At 40.9% G+C, this 24,069-nt stretch overlaps 1 protein-coding gene across 5 annotated transcripts in view; it reads left to right on the top strand.

Moving 5' to 3' along the window:
* Nucleotides 1–14,688, top strand: part of NR3C1 (nuclear receptor subfamily 3 group C member 1) — a 107,070-nt gene extending 92,382 nt beyond the window's left edge. For all 5 annotated transcript variants that reach the window (XM_069971847.1, XM_069971840.1, XM_069971856.1 and 2 more), the window contains exons 7-9: nt 8,097–8,227; nt 9,249–9,406; nt 11,550–14,688. In XM_069971847.1, coding sequence (XP_069827948.1) covers nt 8,097–8,227; nt 9,249–9,406; nt 11,550–11,702 — 442 coding nt within the window. In that variant the 3' untranslated portion in view covers nt 11,703–14,688. The remainder of the gene's footprint in view (nt 1–8,096; nt 8,228–9,248; nt 9,407–11,549) is intronic.
* The last annotated feature ends 9,381 nt before the right edge of the window (nt 14,689–24,069 follow it).

Below are 24,069 nucleotides of genomic sequence, written 5' to 3'. Positions count from 1 at the left end.
CATTGCTAAAACCAAATGATGTAGTGTTTGTCAGATGGATCCTAAATCCTCCTATGCCTGCATGTTGGGGACAGAATGGATTTGAGATTACAGTTTGAGGCTTCATTATCTAGACACAGCAGGGAATCCCATCCAGATTATTTTTCTATTTTCCCATAGAGTTCATTATGAATGCTATAAGCAAGCATATTGCTATTTCATAGAAAAACCACAAGCAAAAGTATAATACTCTGCAACACAGTCTCTGTAGATTCATAATGTATATACTAATGCGATGAAGGGGTTGTCTGAAAAACACAGAAGAGAATAGCTTTTTATTTACAGACTGATTTACAGAAGTGAGAAGGTTGGGCGGAGAAGTGTCAAATGGAGTTCACTGTAAATAAATCTACAATTATGCACGTAGGACAAGTTAACACATTTCACATTTATTTAAGTGATGTATAACATTGGGTGGAATCAACATTAAAGGGGTAATCCAGCAAAAATCTTTTTCTTTCAAATCAACTGGTTTCAGAAAGTTCCTGTCTCGGACAGTGGTGGCAGCAGAAAGCACCATATCCGACTGAACAAAAAAACATTTACTGCAGGACATACAGCAGCTGAAAAGTACTGAAAGACCTGAGATTTTTAAATAGAAGTAAAGGACTAATCTTTCTGACACGAGTTGATTTGAAAGAAACATATTTTTGCTGGACAATCCCTTTAAAAGTTAGCAACCAGAGTGAGGCAGATATCACCAAGGCCTAAAAACATAATGGGAGCACCATAGAAGATTGTTGCCAGAGAAAAACCACTTGTTCCATGCTTTTTTCTGTTTTTTTATTTTCTTATTATCTTAGGATAAATATATGTTTATCCCAGGCATGTTTACATTCTGTAGATTTACCTACCACATCTGCTGGAAGTTTGTTCCAAGCATCTACTAATCTTTCAGTAAAGTATTTTAGCTTCTGATCTTTCCCCCAACTAACCTCTCACTGTGTCCTCTTGTTCTTGAGTTCAGTTTGTTTTTTAACATATTTTCAGTCCTTTAACATATTTAAAGGTTTTGATCATGTCCTCCCTTTCCCTTCTTTCCTCCAAATTATACAGATTCAAAATCTTAAGACTTTCCTAATGTGTTTTATGCCTCACATCCTCCATCATTTTTGTAGCCTGTTTTGATTTGATTTTATTAATTGAGCGTAGGTGTAATACTATCAATAGTTGAGCCTAGGTGCACCAAGAACATACTAAGAATAGAGGTTCCAGGTGTGTTCTTTTACTGTGAGGCTATGGTACATAGTAAGGGTTGGTTTGTTAAAAATAGCCTTAAAGGGGTAGTGCGGCGCTCAGCAATTATTCACAGAATAACACACATTACAAAGTTATACAACATCGCCCCCTTCCCGTGTCCCCCCACCCCCGCACGTGTACCCGGAAGTGTGGTGCGATATACATACCTGACGCGTGTCGACCCCCGTCTTCTGTCGATGCAATCTTCGGGAGGCCGGCCAACTCGCTGCAGCCATCCCGCATGCCGGCCCCCCTCTGCAGCATCATCAGCTGCCCAGCCGTGATTGGCTGAGCATAACTGTGCTCAGCCAATCGCGGCTGAGCACAGGTTTGACGCGGCAGAGGGGGGCCGGCAGGAGCGGGTCGGCCGGCCTCCCGAAGATGACGTCTTTGAAGAAGATGGCGGACGGGGTCGGTCGACACGGATCAGGTATGTATAGCGCACCACACTTTCGGGTACACGTGCGGGGCTGGGGGGACATGGGGAAGGGTGCGATTCACAGACATAACATACATTGCAAAGTTGTATAACTTTGTAATGTGTGTTATTCTGTGAATAATTGCTGAGCGCCGCACTACCCCTCCAACATTTTGTTTTCCTTTGGATCAACACTGCAGATGAAGAAGAAAACTGTCTAGAATAGCTCGAACCTTCATTGTTGTATAGAATGTAATCTTGTCACAGTCATTGATTCCTTCTATATTAACGAAAGCATTGTATCACATGGAAACGGCAGTGACATGCGGACCCAATGTTACCATATAGACACAGCCTAGAAGCCACAGGGGCTGCTATTTCAAGGTCTTGCCCAGAGTTATACAGCTAGCCCTGGGTCTGCTGGGTCCATGCCTAACATGAGGGGACAGAAAAGAATGTGAAGATTCTGGACTGTCATATGAACCATCTCAGGTCACACAGTTCCCAGTCGTAGATAAGTTACTGTGATGCTACTTTTTGCATTATTAATAAGGGGTTGCTTGGAAAGTTCTGAGATTTTTCTTATTGTTTTTTGTATACTGGGATTCCTTCCTGGGATAATTACCAGTAATTACAGAGAATGGGTTCAGTTTGGTTTCATTGGTCTCCTGCCAGCGACAGCTTTTATTTGTTTATGTGCAAACAAATAATAACACATGTATGGAAAAAGGAATGATGAAGATTGGAGATGAGTCACGTGTATGGCATCTAGAAACCGCACATTCTTGCATGCTTGCTTCCTGACTCTGCCAGACTTTGTAGATGAATACGGTTGTGCACTTTAGAGAACTTTTGTGTGTGTCAGAGTTTGGAAATCTTGGAGAGTTGTGTGATGTAAATCTCCTCGGTGAGCCTGCAGCTGCAGAGCCTTGCGTCTGGTAACACGTAGTCCGTGCCCTGGAATCAAACATTCCTTCCTCCAACTGTATCCCTTTTATGGCTGCTTTCTCTCTGCAAGCATTGCATAACACTACTTCATTGTTATTCATTGTAGAAATTTACATTTGTGTGTGGCCATAATATAACCATATTATAGGAAGATGGTACAATCTGACTATACCAGCTGCTCTATGTATTACCGCTTCTAATAAAAGTTCTGGATACTAAGTTAGGAGACACCCCCTCCCCCCTCCTTTCTTCCATAGATCTACAGATATGTATTTAATTATGTGATTTGCCTTGGATCACAGTGTGAATCATAATCTTGTAATCATAATTTGATCTTTCATATACAGAAAATATATTAAATTCTGCTATATGAAAACTAAGGTGGTGTTAGTTTTTTTTTTTTTTAAATACAACATGCTACTACTGTGCAGTTTGGAGAGCCTTATTTATGGGCTTACAGAGTGAATCCGTTCATGGCTGCACAGTGAGTCACAGAGAAGTGACATTCAGATGCTGAAACCTCTTAACACCTTCCTTTCAGCCTACACAAAGCTCAATGTGTCACTCATGTTTCCAACCACACACTGATGCAGGCTTAGTTTTTCTGTGGACAAGATTTAAAAACCTCTGATGGCTGCACACATAAGGTAAGTAACTATAGGCTAAGTTCTTGGCTAATGGCTTAGGGCAGGGGTCCCCAAACTACGGCCCCAAGGCCATTTATCCGGGCCTCGCCGCACTTCCGCAAGGGACAACTTTCATTGGTGGTCAGTGAGAAGACTGCTCTCACTGACCACCAATAAAAGAGCTACCCCTTCCGGATCACGCCAGCCCCTGCCCCGCATCCACACTGCCGCTGGGTTGGGGGGCCATGTGCAACGGACCGCAGATTCCAGAGCAGTGTGAGATGTCGGGCCTGCCTCTTCCGCGCCGCACCGACCACCAACGCCCCGGATGTAACCTGGAAATGATCTCTGAGGGATCCTCCGGCAGGGGCAGTGATGACGTCACTTCACCTCCTGGGGAATCCCTCCGGCGACTGACCGGCTGAAGAGGAGAGAAAAGGCACTATTAGGTGAGTATAATTTTTTTTTTTTTTTGTAGCAATGCAGGGGGGCATTATAACTATATGGGGGACATTGCAGGGGGACAATATAACTATATGGGGGACATTGCAGGGGGACAATATAACTAATATGGGGGACACTGCAGGGGGACAATATAACTATATGGGGGACATTGCAGGGGGACAATATAACTATATGGGGGATATTGCAGGGGGACAATATAACTATATGGGGGACATTATAACTATATGGGGGACATTGCAGGGGGACAATATTACTATATGGGGACATTGCAGGGGGACAATATAACTATATGGGGGACAATATAACTATATGGGGACATTGTAGGGGGACAATATAACTATATGGGGGACATTGCAGGGGGACAATATAACTATATGGGGGACACTGCAGGGGGACAATATAACTATATGGGGGATATTGCAGGGGGACAATATAATTATATGGGGGACATTGCAGGGGGACAATATAACTATATGGGGGACATTATAACTATATGGGGGACATTGCAGGGGGACAATATAACTATATGGGGGACATTATAACTATATGGGGGACATTGCAGGGGGACAATATAACTATATGGGAGACATTATAACTATATGGGGGACATTGCAGGGGGACAATATTACTATATGGGGGACATATAGTAGGAGGCTGTTTGAGGGGGGAGTGAGGGGTTGAGTGGGGGCTGGGTGAGGGGTGAAAAGAAAGAGGGATGCTTTTACTTTTGGTGGGGGGGGGGGGGTTGTGGCATTTTGCATTGGGATTGGATTATAGTTTGTTTTTTTTATAGTCCGGCCCTCTGACGGTCTTAGGGACAGTGAACTGGCCCCCTGTGTGAAAAGTTTGGGGACCCCTGGCTTAGGGCCATATTACATGGCCTGATACTCTGGATAAGTGAGTGCCGATCTGATAGATCAGCAATTGCTTCCTGAGCATTTTACACAGCTCAACTATGGTGCAGCAAGGGCTGCATGGACTTCGTTAGCACAAAAGAGGGCAGAAGCGAGAAGAACATCGGGGAGTTTGAACAGGTATGTATACAGTGTTTTTTTGTTTTGGTTTTTGTTTTTACACATTGGCGGCCATTGATTTTTCAAAATGTTAAAAGAACGATCAGCCGATCAGTTCTTCGGCTGGTCACTGTCTTTATTACACAGAACCATAATCTGCCGTGTCGGAAAATCAGTACTGCATGGGGCATTGGCTATTTGTGATTTCAGGACTCTCCAATGTTAACCAAATTGGTGCTTAATAATATAAATTCGCAGTCTTGTTGTCATTTGTGCACTTTTCTGCTGTGGCATCTTTTAAGAAACCTTTTAATGTAAACATATAAATTTCTCCTACTGTGTATAGTGGAGGCACTACACACAAATCACTTCTGAAGAAATTTTGGCCCCTAAATATTTTAGGCTAGGAACCAGCTCCAGGCTCCTAGGTTTTTTTTTCCTTTGTAGTCTGAAGTCCTGCCTTGTTCTGGAGGCTCAGGCCTGTACCTCAATCAGTCAAGACAGGGAGAGTGTGGGAGGAAAGAGGTGTGCATGCTGTAGCTCAGTATCACTTCTGTGAAAAATGCAATTTTATAATCCTGCAAAAGGCCATCAGCAAAGGCATCATTTGTTTTATCTACCCATGACCTGTTTGTAGCTCTGTACTTAATATGGCGACCGATTCTTTTTAAGCTGGAATCCATTGCTATGATTCAAATGAGACCACTGTCTCTCCCCATTAACCCCCTCATACACTTGCATGCCTGTCTCCACTGAACATTCATGTGCCGTCAGCGGAAGCCTGTTTTTCTGGGGGTAAAAGGATCTCACAGTTGAAATCCAACCCCTGCTGTTGGGGGAGAGTCTGGAGTCCACAATAAATTATTGTCCAGTCCCACCAAAATGGCGGACCCTGCTAATTTAATGTATGCAGGCAACTTTAGACAGCTGTCCCTTAAAACTTCAGGAACACTAAATAACTGGATTACAATATTTTAAGTATCCAGTATAGTTTTTTTTATTATCTAATAAAAACACTGAATACCTTTCTGAACTGCATTATTATATTGGTAGTTTCTGCAGACGTATACTAGACTAGTCATCCCTTTTTTTGTACAGTGAAACAGAATATTATCAGTTGCACTTGTCAGTCTGATCAGCAGTGTGAGGACACTGTAATAGCTGAGAAGAATGTAGATGTGATGTGCTTTCCAGTGCACAAAACCATGGGCCATAATAGTTCTTTTAACCTCTCGTCTGTTTTTTTTCTCTTAGACAGCCAGGTATGAAAGCTGTTGGACAAAAGATCACAGGCACCGATTATTTTTATTTCACTGAATTCCAGCCATTGTTGAGAGATTGAGAGGCTTCTGGCATAAATAATTTGTGGCCATTTTCCCTTACTTTTCTAAAAGTAAATACAATTTCAGGCAAAGAAAGGAAAAAGTGCTGTTAGCTAAGTGCTAATGGCAGTAATAACATTGTATTACTACATTAATTTCTTTGCTTCAGCCATTTATATACACAAGCATAAATTGTAAAAAAAAAAATAAATGTACATAACAAGTGCGTAACTGTTCTCCGTGTATGGATCATAATTTAGCAGGTCCACTTTTACCTTGTGGTATTCCCACTGCAGCCCATGACTCAAAAAGAGCACAAAGAGCGCAAATCCCATTGCCCTCAACTAGCCGTATCCCAGTCTATAAGTCCTTCCTGGAATGTGGTGAAAACAAGTTTAAGTCCTGATACTTCTGTATGTGAAGATACTAAGTTTGAAAGGGGCACTCCAGCTGGGGAGGGGGGTCACAGGGGTAACATAATAAAGAACCCCCACAGTGATGCCCCCTCCCCTACCGTATTACCAGGTTTAAGACAGTTGCTGAGCTCCTTTAGCTCCCGGCATCCTTTTACGTCACAGCACCACTGGAGCTACCCACTCACTACTATTCCAAATGCAGGTGTCTGGAAACCTTTTAAATACAAAAACTTTATTTGAACAGTGTCATTTTTCAAAGATGCATTTTCTTTAATGGAAATACAGCTTACACTTTAAATAACAGTATAGTTGTAATGTACAATAATTTGGGTCCATAGATAAAAAACCTAGCCTTGCTTATTAGCATAGACATAACGCTGCACAGCCTCTTAGTACATATGGCACCTCGTGAAACCTGTAGGCAGTAGATGTTCTCAGAAACAATGCCTGTAGGAAAGAAAACCTTCATAAATACATCATCAGATGGAACAATATATTTTACTCTCTATTTTATATGGAATATAACTGGAAAAAAACTGCATGCCTCCTTGTAAATTGCCAATTTGGTTATTCACTGCTTTCTTGACACTTGAGCATGATGCACAGCTGACGGATTGCTTTAAAGCAAATGTACCATCAGTACATTTGCTTTAAGTTTTGGACATGGATAGAACAGCGGCATTCTATTCCCAGGCACCGGCCGGCCCACCCCTAGTAGGAGGAAACCCCTGCCCCTCTAATTGCGGCTTCATTAGAATCAGTGGAGCCGCATCAGAGGGGCGGAGGTTTCCTCCTACTGCCTCAACCCCGGCCTGTGCCCTGGAATTAAAAAAAAAAAGTACTGCGGCAGCGGCTTTCCTGTGCTGGCACCATTCTATCCATGTACAAAACTTAAAGTGAAATGTACTGATGGTACATTCACCTTAAGCTTAGAATTGTCAGTGTTGCCTTAGCAGAATATCAGAATATCTGGTTCAGTTTTCTTTGAATCCACCTTAATGACTAGCACATAACAGACCTCTGCCTTATTCTAGTACACTTGAAACAGCATTCTGACCTGTAAGGGCCTCATACACCCAGTAGTTAGAAGGGAGTCTCACTGCAGTCATTGCAACCTATAATTTTTCAATATAAATGTAAGTTCAATGTCACTTTGGATATTTAATGTTAAGGATTTCATTCCTCCCCATCCATGCAAGCATGCATGCTGACTGTAAAATGTCACTAGTAATTGGTATTCGGTTGGATGTGGTCTTACAGTGCACTGTATAATAGTATACTTTTAATGTGTTCAGCCAATGTTCTGTGATCATTTCTAATCATTGGTCTTTTAGGAGAACACGCAACAAGACTGACCCCCCCTAAAGCATCTGTGTTGCTTTACCATCTAAAATGTGAAGCTTGTTTTGCTGATGTTTTGACATTTCGCTATAACTCTTGACATTTTCTTTTTTTCCTCCCTTTCTACCATGCATCACACACTCCCATCTGCCTCTGCCTCTTTCCAAACGTAATGTGATAACAAATGTGAAACACAGTTTCATTTGCAAGATAAGTGACAGTGCAGGTTAGCACTTACCATTGTATTCCCCTACCTTCTCTTCCCTCAGGGAAAGGCTAACCGTGCCCTATATACAAGAGCGATTTCAAGACCTGTTCAAAGTCGTCAAGGAAATGACTCGTCTTCAGGTCTCATATGAGGAATATCTGTGCATGAAGACATTGTTACTCCTGTGTACTAGTAAGTATTAGTAGACATTAAAGCGACTCTGTACCCACAGTCTGCCCACCCCAAACCACTTGTACCTTCAGATAGCTGCTTTTACTTCAAGATCTATCCTGGGGTCCGTTCGGCAGGTGATGCAGTTATTGTCCTAAAAAACAATTTTTAAACTTGCAGCCCTGTGTCAAACGGCCGTGGCCTAGAGTATCTGTGCCCTAACCTTGCACCACCCTTCAGTCCCTCCTCCCCACCCTCTTCATCATTAGGAATGCCACTGGCAGGATTTTTCCTATTCCTCTGCAGTGAACACTGCACAGGTGCCTTAACGATCCAGCCCATGTGCCATGTTCACTCAGCTGATGAATAGGAGACAATCTGCCTGGGGCATTCCTAATGATCAGGAGGGCGGGGAGGAGGGACAGAGAGGTTGTGCCAGCCTAATACACAGACACTCTAGGCCATGGCCATTGGCACAGGGCTGCAAGTTTAAAAGTTGTTTTTTAGGACAATAACTGCATCACCTGCCGAACAGACCCAAGGACAGATCTTGGATTAAAAGCAGCTATCTGAAGGTACAAGCAGTTTGGGGGGGGGGGGGTGTCAGATTGTAGGTACAGAGTCACTTTAACTTAAAGGGGGGGGGGGGAATAAGCTAAAATGTCATCTTCCAGGGAGCTTACCCATGATCTCTAGTTCTCTACATCACATCTATAAACCATCTGTTGGTACTGGCCACTTACTGGCCTGCTTTCTTCCATTGCTTTTGGTGGTCCAGTATGTTCTGTGCCAGTGAGGTCTGCAGACCAGCAACAGTCACTCACTAGATAAATGTTGATCATTTCATATCTTACTGTGACATATATGTATATGTAGAAAGCTGGCTATCTATACATGTTATCACATCCCTAACGCTGCTTCATCCTGGCGATCTATCCTGAGATACCTGTATGCATGGTTGATGGCAGACATTGTAACGCACATGTTTGTTTTTATTGTTTTCCTTCAATCTTACCTCCATGTACTGTATATTACTTCATAGTTCCCAAGGATGGTCTGAAAAGCCATGCACTATTCGAGGAAATACGGATGACCTATATTAAAGAACTTGGAAAAGCCATTGTAAAGAGGGAAGGAAATTCCAGTCAAAACTGGCAACGATTTTACCAACTGACAAAACTCATGGATTCAATGCATGATGTAAGTCTTTACAGTAGTAGAATTCTAATGATACTCCTGCTTACAAAAACCTGAACACCCTTCCTGCCCTTACTATAACATCATGGAAAGGCTGTGCTCACAAACACAGGCATTATTGGTATAAGGAACAGCAAATGTGGCTATATTAACCACTTAATGCCTGCCGATGCACCTTTTTTCGGTGGCCCGGAGGTCGCTGTGTGTAGCACTGACTCAGGAGCTGAACTTATGCTATATGCACTGGGTGTCAGCTGTATGTTATAGCTAACACTTGTCTGTAATAACCGAGAGCAGACTTTAACCTTTAAATTTAACCTTGTGCATGCTGTAATCAGTATTGATCACAGCATACACAAACAGCCCTGACAAGTATTGCATGTTGTAGTTGCCTAGGAGACTTAAAAAGTGTAAAAAAAAAAAAAAAAGTTTTTAAAAGTACTAAAACAGTCACAAAAGTTTAAATCCGCCCCCTTACCATTTTTCAAATAAAAATCATAAACAAAAATGTTTGCAAAATTGTCTGATTTATTAAAATAAACCATTATTAAACCAGCATAGTGATTGGCAAAAACTAAAATAACACCAAACACCAGAACCCCCTTTTTCCTCACACACACACACGCTGCTCCTATGACCCCCTTCTTTAAGTGATTGCTCTTGTGTCCCTACCATCACCCCAGACTGGTAAACTTGCACCCCCTTGCCCCCCGCCCCCTCCCCCCCTATTCACTAACTGTCCTCCCTGGTGATATTATCTATTAGATAAAATGGAATAAAAAGCTAAGAAAATGTCCCATCCACCCAAGTCTGGTACCAATAAAAACTACAGATCGTAGCAGAAAAGATAACCCCTAATGTATCTGTAGACAGAAAAATGACGAGGTTATAGAAGTCAGAATATGGCATTTCAAAAACATGTTTTTGTTTTTCTAAAAGGTAAAAATTAAAAAAAACCTTTAGTAAAAAAAAAAAAAAGTGCAAAAACTATATAAAATGCCTATCACTGTAATTGCACTGACCTACAGAATAAAGATAACATATCAGTGTTATTGCAAAGTAAACAATGTAGGAGCAAAATCCATAATAGGTGCAGAACTGACTTTTTTTTTTAATAATTTCAGCCCAGAAATATATTTTTTTTGTTTTATATGTTTTATGATAAAGGGTCTATTGTCCCATAAAAAATAAGCCCTCACATGAAAAAGTATAGGAGTTATGACTATTTGTATGTGAGGAGTTGATGCAGGTGATTCAGTTATTGTCTTAAAAAAAACTACTTTTAAACTTGCAGCCCTGGCCTAGGCTTGCACCACCTCTCCGCCCTTCTCATCATTAGGAATGCCCCCGGGCAGGATTTTTTCTATTCATCACCTGTCTGAACTGGTCGATGTTTTAAGGCACCTGTGCAGTGTTCACACAGGTGATTAATAGGAGAAATTGTTCTAGAGGCATTCCTAATGATGAAGAGGACGGGGAGGAGGGATGGAGGGGTTTTGCAATCCTAGGGCATGGGTACTCTAGGCCACACCAAATTGACACAGGGCTGCAAGTTTAAAAGTTGTTTTTTAGGACAATAACTGCATCACTTGCCAAATGGACCCCAGGACAGATCTTGGATTTTTATTTTTATTTTTTTTGGGGGGGGGGGGAGTTGTCATATTGTGGGTACAGAGTCACTTTAAAGGGAAACTATGAGCATGAGAAGGTATGTCTCTTACCTTCACCCTAGGCACTGTTCCTGAGCACTAAGTAGTTAAATCCTCGGTTGGGTAAGACCTAAAGGAGAACTGATCCGTCCTCCTGGTGCTTTAGGGGCGGGACAGTGCTTTTAACGGTCTTGTAAATAACTGAGTGCACAGGAACAGCGCCTAGGATGAAGGCAAGACACATACCTTCATCTACGGCATCCCCTGTGCAACAGGGAACTATCAGCAGGTTAGATTAGTCTATAGCTATGGTGTCACACTTATTATGCTATGCTGTCAATGAGGTGTCCCCTCACTATGTCACATACAAACTAGCTGATGTACTCACTGTCTTCCCGATGTAAATATATAATATAATGTAATACAATATGTAGCCGTGTTATCTTTAATGTGCTTTGAACTTGATGCATGTATTATATGTTTTCCTTTATTTTTAGGTGGTTGAAAATCTTCTAGCCTTTTGCTTCTATTCTTTCACGGACAAATCACTGAGTGTTGAATTTCCGGAGATGTTGTCCGAAATTATCAGCAATCAGATACCAAAATATTCGTCTGGAAATATCCGAAAACTTTTATTTCATCAGAAATGACTGCCTTACTAAAATCCTATATATAAATCTATATATAAATCTATATAAATACATAAAAAAGTTGCCTTAAGGAAAGAATAAGTCAAATTATAGCTTTTACTGTATTAAAAAAAAAAAAAAAAAAAGAAATCAGACGTGGTAATTGTCCTTGCAACGGTGTACCTATTGTGATTATGCACTACAGTTCATGTGGTTTACAGAGGGCCAAGATTTGGACTATGGAAAATTCCTCATTTCATTGAAATGAGAAGAGTAGAAGATCTTTAAGCCAGAAGCTCCATTCAGAACATTCTGGGTGGATGGAAGTTGTGCTACATTTTTATCATTGTTTTATTCTCCTGTCAGGTGTTATGCTTTTTTTTTTCCTTTCTCCCATGGGGAAAAAGATTTTGATTTCTGCATGTAACCTGCTGAAAGTTTACAAGTGTATATCAGAAAAGGGAAGTTGTGCCTTTTAAGCTACTGTTTGGATCTAGCAGTTTTTCAGTTTCTACAGATGAACTGACTCTCTCTTTTTTTCTTACATCATCTTTTTCCTATTCTTTCAAGAATCCTGTTGTACAGATTTGATCCTTTTTTATGACTGGGGCAGCTCACAGCTTTCCTAACACAACTGAAATGTAATATTCTCAATATTCTCACACAGTCTGTCTTTCATAACTACTCTTACCTTGTCGGCCACTTGGCTCTTTCAACTCACCCAAACCAATTGCAGACTTCTATGGCCAAATACATTTATTTTGGGGGTACTGTTCTTTTGTTTTTTGTTTCTTTTGCAAATGATGTACCAATTTTAGTTCTCGACAGAATTCTTCCCTGAATTCTGGTTTGTAATCCCTACAACACTGCAGGTTTGATGTCTGCTGCGGCAGGAACAGACCGCAGGGTAGTAGTTCTTTTTTGCTAGAAGAGTTACCATCTTTCTCATGCCATAATTGCTCACAGATGCAATGGTAGAAGCTGCTGTAGCCGTTTCAGAGCTTGCCTATGTGTATGCTTTTATTTGTATGAAAAATGGGAAAAAAAGAAAAAAACAACAAAAAAGAAACAATAAAAATATCCATTAATAGCCATTCACAAGTTTTTTTTTAATCAGATAAAAATATTTTTTACTTTATCAGGGTCACTACAAAGCCACTTTACAGCAGGGTCATAAAACCAAGTTTAATGTGGTAGAAGTAAAAATAAATAAATAAATAAAAAAATGTCAAGCTACATTACTGTGTATAAATTGTTAACTAACTTTATATTTATACTTTTTACAGATGTATGCCATATTGGTATAATTGGAAATGTAGACAGAAAATGAAAGGGCTACTGCAGCTTGAAATAACTCTCTGGTCTATCTCTAAATGCTTAATCTAATGTACAGAAAGAGTAGTGCGAAGCCTTCAGTCTCAGTGGGTTCAGGCCGAGGAGCTCAGTTAACCAGCTATTTTATTATTCCAGATGGAAAGAGACATTGTGTTAATTCAGTATGCAGAAGGTGTAGGACATTAACAAGCTTGATAGTGCTGATGTTTTATTGTGTGATTTTTGTTTCTCAAAAAAAAAAGAAAGAAAAAAGGAACTGGATAAGCACTTAGGTGAATGGAGTCTTTTCTCTGCATTTCTTTTTTGTACTTCTTAATATATACTATGATCTGCAATAGAGTTCAGGCCTCATTCTACTTAAGCCTAGACTTTTACAGGATGAGTTCATGTCTCTGCCGTCATTCTGCAACAGCATTAAATGAGAAGTGTTTGTTTAAATGTCATTGAAGTTACGAGAAACCATCCGTTACCGCATAAGCGAATCCTCACATTTTACCACTTTTACAGTTTTAATAAATTGGAATTTTTCATATTTGTTTTTAGAAATTTTTCAGCTTTTTACAGGATTCAAAGACACATTAGTCTGTAAAAAAATCTATTAGTATTTTTGTCAAGGAAAAAAAGTACAAGCGCAATGAAGTCATGTGCTGTGAAGCTTTAGGAAAGCAAATCAGTGGAATTTCTCAGGATTTCTCTGGCGTTGTCCCATCCACTGCTCTACCTCCTAGGTCTGTAGTAGAAATCTGTCTTGTACCTACAAAAGGAAGACCCTTTTCCCCAGTGACTTGTGAATCTTGTCTGTCATTGCCCAGAAGACAGTATTGAGAGCACTTATTTTCTAATCTGAAATGGCAGTGTTAAGGTAGAGATTCGGGTAGGTAGGACACACCAACCCTTCACTGTACTAGGATGCCACACTCTTGATGAGCCCTGGCATCCAGCATGGCTTTCTTTTGCTCTAAAGGTTGTTTGTCTGTGTCTGGAGTGTTAACCATCACACAGATACATTGTCGGCTGACTATAAAGATAGCAACGTTTCCAAGACAGTTTGATTATATTTGTAATACCCCTTCATCACTAATGATGTATTGCTTGTGGTGTAAACGGCCTAATGTATTGTGATGTCCATATTCCTGTAGTGCATAATTTAGTTATTATAGTGTTGAAGTTGCAAGTTTATTTTCTCTATCTCCTTTATTGTATGTGTTCTGAAATCTTTAATGCCTTAAGAGTTTGGTGTCAGTTTATCAGCTTTTCCAGGGAATAAGACTGTGCAGTCTCAATCTATTAATCGCAGCAGTGGCTGTTAGGGTGCATTCACGGCCGTGATGGAAACGGCACATGTGAGTACAGCCTTACTCTTTTAAGAGCTATGCCATTTCCTTAAACCTGTTATACCTACAGAACTTACCTAGCTAGCCATTCCTTGCTTTATAGAGGGCACTTTATAAAACCAAATCTTGCACATTTGTCATGTGCATAGTTTCAGGGTAACTCTATATGCCTAGAGTGCATTTATTGATAACGCTCCAAGCCTATTACTGTAATATTTTAGAGATCATGTGATTGGAATAAAATGTTTAACCAAATTCGCATGTTGAAGGTTTATTAAACAGTTGAATGCCTACCAATATAAAGACATACATATTGTTTAATGAACCTTTTAGAGATACCACAGATTTCAGTGCAGACAATTGGCAGAGCAGATACCTGTAGCAAACAATCTGATCACCTATCATTTTCAAACCAGCACTGGAAATATCAAAAGCCAGAATCTGGTTGTTTGCTCTGGGCAGCACCTCCACTTTTTGTCTACATTAGGTCTGTTTTGGAGGCTCCATTGACATACCCCCTAGACCTTTACCTGGGTTTTTCTCATGTAGCCAATGCAAAGCTATTTGAAATTGCTCCTTATTTTCCCCCAGGAAAAGGATGGAAAACATTTTTTTTTCCTGAATTCAAAATTACAAATTTCTTACCATCTAGCTTCAGAGAAAAATAAGATAAGATGGACTTCCTGCTCTCCTGGTGTTGGGCATAACAGCGGGGAGGGTGCTACATATTAGCTCAGATAGTGGATAAGGGGGACAACTATGGAGGGTAGCTTACATAGGCTAGAGAGAGAAGAGGGATCACACAAATGGTAGTTTTCATAGGGGGAATTATCTACATGAGAAAATAGATCTCACACCGCACATTGTAGAGACTGTAAACGCAAAAGTAGGTGATTTTTCTTATCACAGAATTTTTTATGTACTGTAATAAGTACAAATGCTTCTCAAAGGCATCTCTAGCCTTTAACAGATATCATGTCTATGAAAGTTCCCCGCCACTAAGGAACTTGCAACTATGATCGCTCCCTCCTAAAATCAGATTATCAGGGGGGACTTGCTTTAAAGCGGGGCATATATAGTAACCTAAAGGGGTTGTCCAGGCTTAGAACAACATGGCTGCTTTCTTCCAGAAACAGTACCACTCCAGTTTGGGTGTGGTTTTACAACTTCGTTCCATTGAAGTGAATTAGCCTAATTGCAAAACCTTCTTGAGCGTACCCATTTAAGTATTTAACATTTTAAATTCTTAGGTTGGTTCCACATGGATATATTTTGCCTGCGTATGTGCATCTGTATAATGGATACGATTCCCAGTCTGACTTTGGGTCTGATGACCCAATCTGACAGTTAGAAAAGACAGATACAGCGCCTAATAGAGGTTGAAACTTGTCACCCTATCTAAGTAAGGCATAGCATATACACACTCACCTTTTCAAGTTGTGCATACCACAACCGTAATGATCGCATGTGATATCAACCGAGGCCGCAGCTCCAGAGTCAACTTTATCTGTAAACCCTTGGTAATGCAGTCCAACGAATTCCGCAGCAAAAAAGGAAGGCAACTCTCTGCGCAGGCCGTAAGTATAAAATCCTGTTTATTACTAGTCCATATAAAAACAATGCGTTTCGAGGATGCAGCCTCTTAAGTTACAAAGGGCATCTGTCCTTTGTAACTTAAAAAAGGGGGTTGCGCCCTAGAGACGCATTGTTTTTATATGGACTAGTAATAAACAGGGTTTTAAACTTACAGCCTGCGCAGAGAGTTGCCTTCCTTTTTTGCTTCGGAATCCCATCTGACAGTTTTCACTATGCAGTGAATTTAGACAACTGCTTCCAGCCCCATTCAGTGCACAGATTCGGCCACAACAGCCGATCGGTGGCTATGCTGAATGGAGGATAGGCCACCAAGCATTTTGGCCAGGAAAAGCTCTCTAGGTGGGACTCTTAAATTAACAATTACCTTCAAGTGGTTTATTCTCGTTTCATTTGCCTCTTTGTATTGTAGCACTTAGCTTTATTCTTTTTTCTGTCCAGTTTACATGAATGTATTTAATAATTTGAGTATAGGTTCAGACATAGCGGAAACAGATTTATTGCATTGCTAAAAATTATATCTACCTTTAAAAACTGCTGCAAACCTGCAATGTAATAGACATAATACAGCTTATAAAATCTACAGCTACATGTGAATATGGTTGTAGTATAAAACACTGTTGTTGTATTGCACTTTGTGGCAGATTTTCATAGCAAAAGCCCCACCGAAAACCCACAACAAAGCTTCCACAGATGTACATGACTTAATAAATACCTGCCCTATGTTAACAGACATTAAGAGGTAAACTACTCATGGATATATGAATCCTGTACAGGAAGCTGCCATTAGTTTATAAGAAGCTATTATCATCTATAAGCTTTAGTGGTTATTCTCAACATTCTTTGAAGGATCACTTCTTCAGTTCACCTTTCCTTTAAGGGGTTGTATGATAATAAAAAAAAAAACATGTTAAGCTTTTTTCCCACCTTGTCTCTGGGTATTTTTTGATATCCCAGACACATTCACATGAATGGAACTGCAGTGTCCATAGTCCATAATGACAGTTTCTAGAGGTCAGCAGCCATGCATTTTTAATCTTATAGACCCATCTAAGATTTTATTTGTGAATAATGTTTGTCACATTGGCATTGTAGTTGACAAAAAGGGTTGTTGTTGTTTGTTTTTGGGGGGGGGGGCAAAATTGTTTAGTGTTAGACCTGTAAAGCCAAAGAGCTGACACAAAATCTGCTGCCGAGGAAGGAGAAGTGATATTCACTTATTTTAACTTGCATCAGTAGTGTACTGTGTGATATGCCCAGGAGTGCCAATGCTGCTTGCCTGACAGTCCTGTGGCTGTTGTTGCAGTAGTGTCCTGGTCGCTGAGTGACATACAGTGGTACCAGGACAGCAAGGTGCCTATCTGACCTGCTCTGGTTAAGAAAGGAATGCCACTTGGCCATTCCTGAAGCTTTGCTCATAGATGACCAGGTTATGTGAGAAAAAAAGCCTTTGTAAAGTCTTAATTTTGGCCCTAAGGATGTGGAAATAAGTGGAAGCAGCATTGGGTGTGGTGATCTAGTGCATGGTGTACCAACAAGTGAAGAAAATGTATGGTCTCTACTGTTGTGACGAGAAGAAGAGAACTTATTTATGGGTTTTCTTTGCACTTAACGTCACAATGCAATACCATAGGTCTAAATCTATGACTAAAAATGTATAAGAAAGTCTACAAAAAATAACTGTTCTTAAAAAAAAAAAAAAAAAAAAACAGTCTAAAAAATATTTAAGAGCTATTCCCCCCATTACCTATTTTTGCTGAAATTACATTTTGTAAATTTTAGATGCTAGAACATTGTAGCACAAGTATTTCCCCAAACCAATATAACTTTTCTAGCACTTTAAGAACTAAGGGGCAGCTTACTGTTAGAGTAAAGCATTTCATAAATAGTAAAGAAAAAAAATATTAAATACTGTCCCTTGTATCTTTAATAAGGACTCATACATCTCATAAGCATGTTGCGTGCCTGAGAATATTAGAGCATGTAAATGGACATTGAAAAGTAACATTACCCCAATAATATTTGCTGATATTCGTTGATCATTTTACGAGACAGACTCTTGGCAGCTTCCTAGATATTAGTTGCAAGTGCTAGAGATGTTAACACTGTGATCATCACAATTTGTAAGGACTAGCATTGTGCTCTTTTGCCTGAATGCTATACAAATAATAGTTTTGACATACAGTAAAACTGGTCCAAAAGACCACCCCCTCATTCAGACCAGATTTTCAGTTCATTCATATATTATTTATATAGCCTATTTTCTATGAGAAGACCACTTTTCATAGTCCTATTTCTAAAACTTACTTGGCGGCATAAGAAAGTACCTGAGATCTTTTGCCCCACAATGCAGATTTCATCTATATAATCCTGCCATCCAAATTTAATGCTGTAAAGTCCTGGTAAATAAACAGAAGTCAACGTAAGCTCACTTTCACGTAAAGCTAATTAATATTTAAATGCGCACGGTAAAAAATTCCTAAAGGGCATGTCAATTTAATCCAGGTTGACTTAATGCCATTGCTGCTTTCAGCTTTCAGTTTTCAGCTTAAGGCTATGTTCACACCGTTTTTCTCGGATGGCCATCATCTTTTCACGGCTGCTGTTATAAATTAATGGCTGTTTGCAATGAAATGATGAACGTCCAAGAAAAATGGCCATCATTTTGATGGTGTAGGTTAGCCTCACACAGGTCATCATCACACCTGTGTTTAAGTAAGGACTTGCCTCTGTAATACTAATGTGTATACGCAGGCTAAGTATGTGAAACCAGCCTGAGGTTTTGGGGGGGGGGGGGGGGTAGTAGGGACACATAGGTGCAGATTCTAAAGAGATTAAAAAAAAAGTTAATTAGAAAACAGACAGGAGCTTTCTTTCCTGTTTTATGTATAGCAGTATTTTCAGTAGATTTTATTGTGCTTGCTTCAGGTATCTTAATAGGATGTCCTAACAGGCTAGTCCGTGCATTAGCGAAAAAGCTCCCTGATCTTCAGTCCAGAGGTTGGAGACTTCCACATGTATTAAAAATATGGCGACTGAGCCCTCTTAGCAAATCAGAAGTGCCAGAGGGCTGGTGTGCCTGTTCTGTGCAGCTCCTATTATGGTTTTAACTAACTTACAGTGTCAGTATATGGGCACATCTGAGCACAAAACAATAGCAAATCTCTTACTGTATACAAAAGTCCATCAGTTCCAAGCTGAGAATTCAGCATGCCATTGAGAAGCCATAGTTTTAACAAGGGGCACACACTTTTTACTTGTAAAATCGTACAGGTAAAAAAATATACTAATATAATTTTTTTTTTTGAGTGCATTCACATTACAAGTAGCGTGTCCTGTGGTCGAAGACTGTGTTTTTATTGCAAATTAGCAATACGATTTTTACCCATGTAGTATTTTACATCATGGAGCACTCTACTGAGATATGTGAAAACACTTAAGGCTATGTTCACACTACGTAAAACTACGGCCGTAGTTCTCGCTGCAGAACTACGGCCGTAGTTTTGAAGAGTTGCACAATGCCTTATTTGCAATGGGATCCCGGCCGGAGCGTACACTCATCGTATACGCTCCGGCCGGGATCCCATGCGGCGCCGGAAAAAACTGACATGTCAGTTTTCTGCGGACGGAATTCACTGAATTCCGTCCGCAGAAAGCCCTGTCAGTTCACACAGTGAAGCAAGCGGCTCTGGCCGCTTGCTTCTCTGTGGGCTATGGGAAGCTCTGATGCGCCCGCATCAGAGCTCCGCGGCCGGAAGGATTACGTAATGTGAACATGGCCTTAAAGAAAAGGCTACCCACTTACATTGCAGAAATGTCTGTATGCCTTACATAGATGTGCCAACCAGTATACAGGGGAGATGGGAGGGAGCTTGCACACTTGAGTATGATAAAGAAAGCACTTTTCTATGGTCCTAGTGTTATGCATTACATGTATAGGGGATATTACAATTGTTCCATGCAAGTATTTTATGTTTATTTTTAATCCGTGCATAGAACAGTTCTAAAATGTAGATGTCACCATTGTCAAGCTTTAACATTCACTATTAAATTATTGATACAACATCTGATCATGCAAGCAGCATTGCTTTACTCTGTGTTTGGTCTTGTCTGTAAGAATGTGCTGATTACTTTGCTACTTGTTATAGCCAAAATATATATGTAAATGTATATGTTTCTTGATTTCAACAGACGCTGATGTTGCTTTGTTTCTCCCTTTTTTTCTCTAGAATAATCCATATGAACAGTTTGGAAATATGTCAATATTTTATTTTGTATAAAGTATAAGAAATACATTATAATGGGGACAGATTGGATTCTATAATGGTGTAAGGCCTTATTAGAAATAAATAGAAAGATACGTATATATATATTTTTTTTACATTACATTCATTGTAAACCCTTTATAAAATTTAAACAGTAACTTCTGTTAAAATGTAGGGGTTTTTTTTATACATGCTGAGAGAAATTCACTTGTAATAATGTCTTTTCCCTTTATTTTGTGAAATGTTGGACTATTATGTCTTTGTGTGGAACAGGTTTGCATTTATTTTCTCTTAATTTGCTGTTTGGGTAAAACCAAGTCCCATTTGTACAGTGTTGCAGTACATGTGAGACATAAGCTGCAGCTCTTAATAAAAAGAAACATTGAAGTCACATAATAAAAACATGCTTTTTCATTAACTAGCTTCTACCTATTGTCGTTTTTTCAACCCATTATGTTTTTCGTTACAAATGTGTTTGTGTATTATCTCATTAAGGGTGCCTTCCCACATACCGGATCCGCAACGGATTTCACGGTGCGTATTTGCCGTGAAACCGGCTGTGGATCCAGTGTCAGTGCATCCCTATGAGAATACATACAGCAGGATTGACATCCTGCTGCGTGTATGTAAGTTAGCCCCTCGGCGGCCGGAGCATACATCACCTCCTCCCCGTTCCGGCTTGCTTCAGGGGGTTCTCGGCAGGACGCTCAGCCAGTAAGTTGATTGGCTAAGCGGGACCAGCAGATGCCGGGAACCCCCGAAGGAAACTCGAACGGGGTGGAGGTGATGTATGCTCTGGCTCCCGGGGGTTAACTTACATACACGCAGCAGGATGTCAATACCGCTGTAAGTATGTATTCTCATAGGGATGCAATGACACTGGATCCGCAGCCGATTTTGCTGCAAATACGCAGCGTGAAATCCGCTGCGGATCCGGTGTGTGTGAAGGCACCCTAAGAAGGCATTTATGTCATATACTATCAATATGCTAGCAAAAAAGTATTCTGACAAATAACATGGTATTATTGTAAGCTTTAGGGTGCATTGACATGTACGAGATTCGCAGCAGATTTTATGCGGTGTTAGGGGTGCTTTTATACAGAAAGATTTATCTGACAGATTTTTTAAGCCCAAAGCAGGAACAGACTATAAACAGAAAACAGATCATAAAAGAGAGACTGAAATTTCTCCTCTTTTCAAATCCATTCCTGGCTTTGGCTTCAAAAATCTGTCAGATAAATCTCTCTGTGTAAAGGCATCCTAAGTTATTTAGACAAATCTGCTGTGGATCCTGTACATGTAAAGCTACCCTTTAAGGGGATCTATCAGTATCATGCCACATACCAATTTCTTGGGATATATGGTAGTAGCTGCTCTGATGCTGAAAGAATCCACTGCTCCCTTCCCCAGCTATGCAGATTAGTTTGTTTGCACTGAGGGCGGCCCCAAGCCCCTACTGCTGTTTGCTGTGCCCACCTCCTTATAAATAATCAGAATTGATTGTTACGGCATTCACTGTGTGTGGTAGGGATGGTCCGAACAGAGTTCGGTTCGGGTTCATATGAACCCGAACGCTCGGCAGCAGATTCCTGCTGTCTGCCCGCTCCGAGACGTTTTCCTACAGATAATATTTTCATTGAGTTCATGAGTAGGTTTTGTTCGCAGATTAAATCAATTCGTTTTCTAGAATGCCATACACAAGGATGTAATATCTAATAAAATTTCTGTATTTCTTGTTACTCAATCTGCCATGTAACTGGTTCTTCAGAGACCACTTGCAGTGGTAATAACAGATGGAAGGCCCAGTCTGCTTCCATTTTGCTGAGTTCATGTCTAAATTTATAGCAAAAGACATGATGTGATAGACTGGAAATATATAAAGTATGGGCTCCAGCTACATGTTTACTTTCCTAATATTTTTTTTATTTTCACTGTTTATTTAAGAAGTGTCTAAGATTGTGGGCTCTTCTATATGCTAGTTAGGAGTACTCCCTAAAGCTACGTTCACACAACGTAAAATTTCTATTGAATCACAGCCATTGTAACAACGGCTGTGATTAATAGAAATTTCACGTTGCACTGCAGTCAGAGGGAATCCTGTCTGGAGTGTATACACCTAGCCCTAGCTGCCGTAGTAAAAACTGACGTGAGTTTTGTGCAGCTGCTATTCATTGAATAGCGGCCGCACAACACTAACAGCTCACACAATGGAGAGTGCGGCTCCGGCCACACACTTCATTGTGTGCTATTGTGAATTGGGATGCGGGCACACACAGATACGCCCACATCCCAATTCAATAGAATAGAAGTTCATCCAGCTGGTACTGCTGTACCCGCCAGGATAATCCTCACAGACACCAACCGGGTCCATGCCAGTTTCTTACAGTGTGTGGATCCGACCTAAGACATTAAAATGAATCCCCACCACCTCATAGTTGGGGTAAAGGACATTCATCTGTTCCACACAAGTTTATAAGGTTTTTGAAAAATTCTAACATACATGCTCTCAAGAAAAAAAACTGCAGGACACTTCACACATTGCAACACAAAGAAAATGCTCTACAGCCAAATTCTTAGCAAACTGTAAGGGTGGTATTCCACGGGCCGACGGGGCGCTCGTTTACTGGGCCTATTCCACGGCCCCGATTATTGTTAAACAATAATAGTTGAGCTCTTGCTTAACTAGTATAGATACCTATTCATGGTGTAGGGCTCCTCTTCTCCTGCTTCTCCCGGGTCCTGCGCACTCCTCCAGCTTCAGCGCGGCCTGTGTCAGCTGACAAGCCGCTCAGCCAATCACTGGCCGGGACCGCCGCGGCCTGTGATTGGCTGAGCGGCCTTTCAGCTGATACAGGTCGCCCTGACGCTGGAGGAGCGCGCGGGACCCGGGAAGAAGCAGGAAAAGAGGAGCCCTGCACCATGAATAGGTAATGTATATTGTCAGTCGCCGGCCACGCACCGCTATTCTACGTAGCGGTACGCGGTTGGCGCCCGACAAATATAGGTCCGGACCTATATCAACGATCAGCCGATGGCAACCGATCATCGGCTGATCGTTGTCTCTAGTCCACGGAGCGATAATCGCTCCGTGGAATAGGGCCCTAAGTCTTGCCACAAGTTTTCAGACATTAAAAACAATTCCAATGGGTCTAAAAATTTAGCTGTTTGGCTTTCGCAGCCTGACTCTACAACCAGTGAGTGAGCATCAGGAGAAACCAGGTAAGTACCAGAATGGCAGTGGGGGCCATAAGGACTGAGTATTCAGACCATGATCAATCAAGAGAATGAGCCGGGAGAAGTCTGTCTCACCCAGGTCTATGTCACGTGATTGAGATGGCTGCATAGTCTCACAGATACAGAGCGGGGAGAGAGCTGTGCAGCAGTATCTCACTGCACATTCTCCTGATCTTGTAAATTGTGGTCTAAACAAGGGGCGTTGCTAGGTTCCTAAAACATCTGGGGCCCGGGCCCTCTGAGTGCCGTCATAAGCGGTTAGCGAAGGAGCGCAGTGCAGAAGCTAGTAACCCCAATGACTGCTCTATTAGCCCAGCTCTATTGCCTCCCCTCCTAATAACTGCAGCTAAGCAGACACAGACCGCTCCTTCACAGCTCCCCCTGTACACACAGCCGCTGGGAGCACTGTCCTAACTCCTATCCTCTAGGCCAGTGTTTCCCAACCTTTTCTACCTCCTACCAGATAACGTTCTACAAAATGCAAAAAACTTAATCAGTGACTCACATCTGACTTCTCTTTCCCTTTGCCTCTCCATCTGGCCCAGACCTCCATGATGATTTCTTTCAGTTGCAATTCATTTCTTCAGAACCTGCCAGACAAACATATTAGGCACCGCACATTTCCTT

Source organism: Dendropsophus ebraccatus, chromosome 1 (assembly GCF_027789765.1).
Source record: "Dendropsophus ebraccatus isolate aDenEbr1 chromosome 1, aDenEbr1.pat, whole genome shotgun sequence".
Classification (NCBI taxonomy): Eukaryota; Metazoa; Chordata; class Amphibia; order Anura; family Hylidae; genus Dendropsophus; species Dendropsophus ebraccatus.
This window is presented reverse-complemented; position numbering and strand designations above follow the sequence as displayed.